General features: G+C 37.7%; 1 protein-coding gene across 3 annotated transcripts in view; it reads right to left on the bottom strand.

Moving 5' to 3' along the window:
- Positions 1-640: 640 nt before the first annotated feature.
- The window catches only part of LOC129431165 (vitamin D3 receptor A), a 68,014-nt gene continuing 60,433 nt past the window's right edge, over positions 641-8,221 (bottom strand). For 2 of the 3 annotated variants that reach the window (XM_073875597.1, XM_073875598.1), the window contains one exon: positions 641-8,177. In XM_073875597.1, coding sequence (XP_073731698.1) covers positions 7,924-8,177 — 254 coding nt within the window. In that variant the 3' untranslated portion in view covers positions 641-7,923. The remainder of the gene's footprint in view (positions 8,178-8,221) is intronic. The other variant, XR_012373003.1, reaches the window with a different exon arrangement.

Here is an 8,221-nt window from a genome sequence, read left to right as displayed (position 1 = left end):
AATTATTTTTTTTAATTAAAAGTTGTGATTTTCTAGGCAGATATGGCTAGGAACTTAATACGTCTCATTCTGACGTAATAATTAAAGACTTACCATGGGTGCAGGAGGCGCAATGATATTACGTAGTGCCCGAAAATAGTCCCTTTCAATAGCTGGGGCCTATTTTGGACTGTGTAATATCATTGTGCAAAGTGTCCCTTTAAAGAAATACCTATAAATAGTCATCTAGAAAAACTAAAAGGTTCAAATCAGTTTACCATTAATGTATGGTTTGTTAAGATAAGACAATATTTGTCCGAGATACAACTTTTAAAAAAATTGGAATCTGGGTGCAAAAAAATCTAAATATTGTGAAAATCACCTTTAAAGTTGTCCAAATAAAGTCCTTAGCAACTGCATCCATTCACAAAAATAAAGTTTTAATATATTTATAGTAGGAAATTTACAAAATATCTTCATGTAACATGATCTTTACTTAACCTGATTTTTAGCATAAAAAAAACATAAATTTTGACCCATGGCATGCAATGCATTTTTTTCTACAAATAAACCCTTGTGGTCCAGGGTAACAAATGATCTATCAGAGTTTAAACCTTTAGTCTTGAAGTTATTATGTTTCAGTCTGAATGAGAGTCAAAGGTTATGCGTCAGTATGTACAGCTGTTTATTGGTGTTTTTTAAACATCTCATTTACTACACAGAAAGCAGAAAATAAATGTGTAATGGACATTCAAGAAGAGAAGAGACATCAACACAAATAAAAGGGGAAAAACAGCAGGACCTCCTGCCCTGCGTGAACAACTACACAGAGCAATGAAACTTTACATCAGCGCTTTGATTTTCATAGGTGAGGGCGTGAAATGGGTATCATGAGATCTGAACATCTGAAATCCATCACTTGAGAGATCTGTTTGTTTAAACTCATATAAGAAGCTGATCAATAAGGATTTCAATAATACTCTTTAGTTCTTGTAAAGGTTTCAGATCTCCTGGTGTGGAGCGTCACATGGTTCCTGAGTAACCTGAATGTGAGCAAACTTGCAGTAATGATAAAACCGTCTCAAACAGACGAGAACCATCAACGGGGATAAAAATCCCTAAAACATCTTCACAGACTCCTGAAACATAATTCATTTGTGATTCAACTGCTATTACGTCTCAATACTGCATTTCTTCAAACACAATGTCACCTCGGTAAAACAAAACTGCATATTTAGTTCATCAGGGCTGGTAAACAGAGAAATGAAGGCACCCGATTGAAAAACTTCCCATGATCTGTTTGAGACGAGTGTGTTCACGGAGAAACCGTTCAGAGCTCATTCAGATCTTTTCTTTGTTTGTTTGATCTTTCTCTCTGATCTAGTCTGGATTCAAATCTGAACAAGTAATCTGAACGTCTTTAACCGTAATGCTGTAACCCTGACGTGATCCCAAACTAAGGCTTTGGGGTGGAGGCACACGGAGGTCTGTTTCAATAGTTTAGCAGTTAACTAAATACAATGACTTAGAGTAATGCTGTCTGTAAAGTAAATGCTGGTGCATGGTGAATCTTTATGTATGTGCGAGCAGTCAGCAGTCCAAAACAGGAGGTCGAGATGACAAAAAGGGTTTCATTGATGAGATCATCATGCGTGTTGAGTCTAGAGATAGAGGGACGTGAAAAATCCCAAACTGTTAAACTTATATTTTAATATTGGTCATATTGAGACCCTATGATGATTAAAACCCCACTGCTTTAAAATAAAACATTTTTGTGTGTCGATATTGCACACAGTGACTGACGGGAGAGCGGTGAGATCCTTTAATGCTGAAGGTTGGGGATGTTACAAATCAGAGATCTGACCGTAGATTATCTTTACATAACACTGAGAAAGAGACAGAAAGATGCACAAACTAAAGACACTAAGAATTATAGAAAGCAAACATCTGTAATGGTCTTGTTTTAATGTATTAAACACATGTACTTCATTAATAAATGACAGCATATATATATATGATAGTGATGTAGACAGTGCTTCTAAATGTACCTAACATTGCTAGCTTATAATTGTGTACATACTTTGGGATTAGCTAGCTTAGCTGTCAACGCTTTGACATTCTGCATACGAACGAATTATCGCAAAGACTAGCGGCCCAGACGGCACACCCAAGATCTCCATGCGTAGAGACGATATTCGACAGATTGTACAAAAACACAGCGCTCTTTAACATGCATCTCGGAGACGTGCGTGTACTTCGCTGGCCAACTGGCAAAAAGCATCAATATTGTTGGTATGAGAGCGATATATTAGGATTTTGGCGACAAGCAGTACAGCACTGTTTTAACTGAAGGCTTATACGGGTCTGAGGTAAACAGTCCAGCATTTGAGTCGGCGATGAATAAATAACCGAAGGATTTAGTGTTTCTTTACAAAAAATAGACAAACATGAAATGGAGTAATGATTACATGTGTGAACGAGAGAGAGAAAGAGAGAGAGAGAGGTAGTTCATTTTGGTTAACAACGGCACCTGGTGGTTTGTGTTTTCCTTAAACAATCAACAGACACGCTCTTAAAAATAAAGCTTCAAAAAAACATTAAAATTGTTGTTGGCCAAAAGAAGTTTTTTTTTTTAGAAAACCAAAATTAGTTATTTTCTTCCTATAGGACCTTTATTTTTAAGAGTGAACTCAACGCTTCACCCACAACCCAGCTAGACTCAAGAAATACACCGGCGCCTCAAAGACTTTTTCATATTTTGTAATTTCCTGTAGTGTTCCCGTAGCTCAATTATTGTGTTAGCAGCATAAAGGGAACACACGACTGATAAAATTGTATAGCTTGAATGCATTTTGTGTTTTCACACCCGAGCGTTTGTTTCAGAACGGGTTGCATTTTCTTCCTTGGTTCGGTTCGTTTAAACACATGTGAACACGGCAATCGCTTGGGTCCACACCAAAACAATCAACACGATTGAAATCTGTAGCCTTTTTATTCTGGTGAGAAAGCAACATATGAACAAACCAGACTGCATCATAAATACACACCTGTAAAATTATTATATCGCTACAAGTGCGCAGCATGCGTCTTGTGTTTGCTTGCTGACTATTATATCGACTCTTTCTAAAGAACTACACCGCTTGTGTTATTATTTGTTATCAGTAAAAAAACTTTTTTTAATTATGAAGAGATCTGATAGCCAGAGGGTTTCCACACCTTAGTTAACTTCAAATTCAAGGACCTTTCAAGGACTTTCCAGGTCCAATACCCTCAAATTCAAGGACTACATGTGGGGACATTTGAAGTGAGAGCAAGGTTACATCGTGTTACCTTTAAAGATATATTGTTACAGTTCCCTTTCGAGGGAACTCGCGCTGCATTACTGCAGTGACACTTTGTGGTCACCTTCAGGGGTAAGTGCGTCTGAATGTGTATATCAAATTCAACCAATGATGAGACTTAACAACAAAGACAGGGTGACGCGGGAGTCAGGAAATATATCGCTATCTGAAATATTGCCAAAGACGGCGTTACAGGGATGCAGGAAGTATGGCAAGAGAGACGCAGCGTCTCGTTCCCTTCTCAGGGAGCAACAGTTACGTACGTAACGCGAGATGTTTTCATGTGTCAAACACAATTATGCAAAAAAGCATTTTGGTATAAATCAACATTCACATACAGAAGATATAAGCATTTAAAGCCAACAGTTTAGCACGTGTGCTTAAAAAGTCTAGAATTTTTATGATATTATCCTACACTACACAGAGAATAATATGGATTTTTTGCATAAAATAGATTCAAGCACTTTAAATGACCTGTATTCTATCTATGTATGTATATTTTCAAAAACTTCCCTTGAATTTATTTCCCAGATTCACAAACTTTCAAGGATTTCAAGGACCCGTGGGAACCCTGGATATCTATTTGGTGACGAATTCTTTTGAGCCTAAAACCCAAAGCGCCTTTTCATATTAAAATGTCACATAATCGCTCTTCTTCGCAATAGACACGTTAAGAATATTGTCCCGACAAAGCTTTAAATCATGCGCAAAATAAACAGTGGAAGAGTTTACCCGCACGTGACTGGTTTTAATAAATGAAAATATTAGATGTGTTTGACATCATGCAAGAACCAGCAGGCGGATGACATTAAATTACCACGAAAGCAATTCAAGAAATCATACGGAGTCTTCAAATCACTTTTGTGATACTTTGATGTCCTACAAATAGCATATTGCCGCATATAGTCGAACACTTTGAACCAAGAAGAAATTGCAACATTGTAACAATTTAACCCCTAAATCGTAACAAAGGGTGTGAAAACACACTAAGTCACTTAACATAAAAGTGTCTGCCAAATGCATTCATGTAAACGTTAAATCTCAATGCTATTTTATGGTAATTCGTACGTATTTTACGAGATGGCTAATTCGTACGACCACATTTTTATTATTAAATTTTATGTTATTTTAGGATAATTATGTTTTTGTGCGATTTACTTTGTACGAATTCATACAAATTAGCCAAGCCGATACGTACGAATTCTTGTGAAATAAGGCTGAAAATTTGCTCATCTTAAAATTTCCCAATGCAATTCAATTCATGGTGTTTTGGGATTTCTTCAGTCTAGCCATGTAGCACCAGAACCAAACACTCAACACACCTCAATTCACTACAGCTGAAGCTTTGGTCTGTTAACATCCAACACAGAAATGGCACAGAGGAGAAGAAACTCCATCATCTGAATGATTCCTCGGCCAGACCATCGGCTTTCACTGCGACTCACATCAACCCATCCAAAGTGCATAGACAGCCTGGAGAAGTCCTGTACGTTGAAAACGACTTTCCCCTTAAATAAAAAAAAAAGAAGAACCGCCGGATTTCCAAACGTGTCCTTCGGACGCCTCAAAAAGCCAAGAGAAGAAATGCATGTGTATCTGTTGAACCCACAGTGAGGCGAATCCATCGTGCATCGTATTCCCTTGTTGATCGGTTGTGAGCGACTGAGCTTGTGTGTCGACTGTTTTACGCTGGTTACAGGGGCAGAGGTGGGGGGTGAAGGGGATTTTCATTTGAGTTAAAACGACAGACATTGAGCGATATGAACCTGATTATCTTCTGACAGTAGGGCAATGTTCCTTAGCTTTAAAACTATTGTACAGAAGCTTATCGTAACTGGTATATACATGATATTTGTGAACCAATCCATCGTGCATGAGACAGTCCTGCGTTTGTCCAGTAGATTAACAATAAGTCCATTGTAAATATCCAACATCCAGACGTTCTCCAGACATTCGAAACATCCGATCGAGTCAACTTTCCTGAATGATCCTACGTTCACAATGACAGCCGAGCGCCGTATCTGTTAGCAGCCCACATTCGGCTTCACCTGCAGTAATGTTAAAGCTCGGATGGGTCCTGTGTGCGGACCGTCACCTGAAACTGTACGTGCGTGTCTGTGTGTGTGTGGTCGGCTGGTTTGAAGCAGCGTTTGAAAGCAGCGGTTAATTTTTTTGTCCGTCTGAGGTTCGAGAAGATCGCAGAAGCAGCTCAGCAGCAACCTGGTTGAGTTGAGATGTCTTTGCAGAAAAACAACAACAAAAAAAAGTCCAGTTTGATGTCTCGAAATCCGTACAAAACTAAAGCAACGAGAATCGTTAAAATAAATTCGCACCCAAAAGCGTTAAAGATACAAAGCTTATGAAAAGACACAAAAATTTGCATATATCTCCCAAGCTCGTTTTAAACTGATTAACTGACTTAGTGTTAGCCTATTCGGTTTATTAGACATATTTACAGAAACGATACGAGTGGTATTTACAGCTTATGACCACAAGAGAGCAGCGGTGATCCGGCTGGAATGAGTAGGTAACACATCGGTTACCAAAACCATTCGACTGATGACATTTACATCCAGATCATCTTTACGTACATTGTCTCATGAGTTTGTGCTGCTTGATGCTCGATTCATGTGGCCGTCACAACAGACAAAACCCAAAAAGTGATCTACGTTATACTTTGAGGGGTTATTGACAATTTATAGGCGTTATCTGTTTACGAAGCACATTATAACATCACATAGTGGATTCATAAACACACGGAGATGTGAAATAAGATATTAAAGAGATTATCTGGGACTGAAGCGGCCGTGTGGCTTTGTTGCGAATATTAAATCTGAGGGTCTGTGTTTTGCTCTCTTGTGGTCATCTGGGATCTGATCTAGGCTATATAAAGATCACATCAATAGGTCAGGCGGTCCTGTTCTCGTATGAATGTGTTTCTGTGTGTGTGTGTGTGTCTCAAAAACAAGTTTACTCATGAAATACAAGCATGCATTCAAGTGATGGAGCAATAAATCTAATGACCAATAAACATTTAATGGATAAACTGTAGTGGTATTTAATCTGTTTAAATAATAATGATGATAATAATGCATATTTTAGATCAACATGCACTACCAGCGAAAAGTTTGGACACAGTTATTTTGATTATTATCCCATTTTAAAATCATAGAAATAAAATCATAGAAATATGTAGTAAAATAAAATATCTTTTAGATGAATGTCTTTGAAGTTATAGATCACATCTATGCACCTTCAGGTCATCTTTTAAATCCCTTAACTGGAATTGAAAATATTAAATAAAAGATTTGTTATAGAAGTTTACATTTATTTTAATAAATAAAAACAATGCAATAATCTATATATTTTATACATAAAATTATCACAAAAAAGTAAGGTTTGTGTCACACTTTTAGTGGTTTTACAAACAACGGCCACTAGGTGTCAACGTTTGCTGCGTACTCTTGTCACAAATTAATAAATTACTGTCAAAAAGGTTTTCAAGTATAAAAAATACATTCTTAGACATTTCCAATGATAGTTTGAACATTTGAGATGATTTTAAACGGTATTGAAGAAGATCTCAGGTGCTTTACTTCATTTAAACACCTACTTCTCTAAATATATTTATAGATTTATTGGTAACAGTTTACAATAAGGTTGCATTTGTTAACAATTATTTAATGCATTAGTTAACATGAACTAACATTGAACAATAATTAGCATGTTAATTTCGACATTTACTAATGCATTCATAAAATCATTGGTTGAAATGTCAATGCATATGAACTAATACGCATTGACATTAACAAGAATTAAAACATGCTGAAAAACAATATTGTTTATTGTTTGTTCATGTTAGCTAATGCATTTACTAATGTTTACTAATACAACCTTATTGTAAAGTGTTTAGCATTTTATTTGTTTACCAGAGTATTTTTTAAGCATTTAAAAGCTTTTAAAGATAATTAATTTTATGGAAACGACGTCCAACATTTTCGACTGGTAGTGTAAGTGTTTCAGTAAATGTTTCAAATGTTTTTAGTAAAAATAAGTACTCGGGCCATTTGAGAATTTCTGTGCACATCCCGTATGCTAATAAATCGTTTAATGAATAAAATCATCATTTTATCCACCACTGGCTTTCCTGCTGATGTCATTATCATCATTGTCATAAAAAGCAGATATTGGTCGATCACTAATGCATGCACGCACACACACACACACACACACACACGCACGCGCACACACACGCACACAAACAAACACAGACACGCGCACACACACACACACGCACCTGCTAATCCTATCACCTGCCTATTTAATACAAACTGACTCTCTCTTAAATATAAATATTAGTTTATATATGTATTGTTATATTCATACATTATTAATACATTCCTTTCAAAATTCCCTTTAGCTTAGACAGGAATTCCATAACAAATTCCAGAACTGTGCATCACCCTCACTGTACACACATACACACACACACACACACACCTACAGCCCCCCGCAGCATGAATCACGACACTCCACTAAACTTCTCTATCGTGCCGAGCGTGTGCGCGGTCGTTTCCGGAGCTTTCCGGGGGGCTCCCGCATGCTAGGACACCTCGCTCCCGAACACCTCCAGCACCAGAGGTGTGAGCTGCATGCTGTGTTCAGGCTGAAAGGAGAGCGAGCGGTACTGCTTCGAGTGCTCCTCGTTCAGACTGCGCAGGTCCGCCAGTTTCTGGATCATCTTTGCGTACAGGAGACGGCCGCCGGGGTGATTGATCCGGATGTAAGCCTGAAGAACGTCGCACAGCCGATCCTGCAGACTTTCAATCCGTGCGTGGTCCTGAACGCCCGGACGATCTACAGGACAAAGTCAAATATTCGTCAGTTCTTACTTTTAAAGC

This window comes from Misgurnus anguillicaudatus, chromosome 13, assembly GCF_027580225.2.
Source record: "Misgurnus anguillicaudatus chromosome 13, ASM2758022v2, whole genome shotgun sequence".
NCBI classification, from domain to species: domain Eukaryota; kingdom Metazoa; phylum Chordata; class Actinopteri; order Cypriniformes; family Cobitidae; genus Misgurnus; species Misgurnus anguillicaudatus.
The sequence above is the reverse complement of the archived record's forward strand: the minus strand, read 5'-3'. Positions and strand labels throughout refer to the sequence as shown.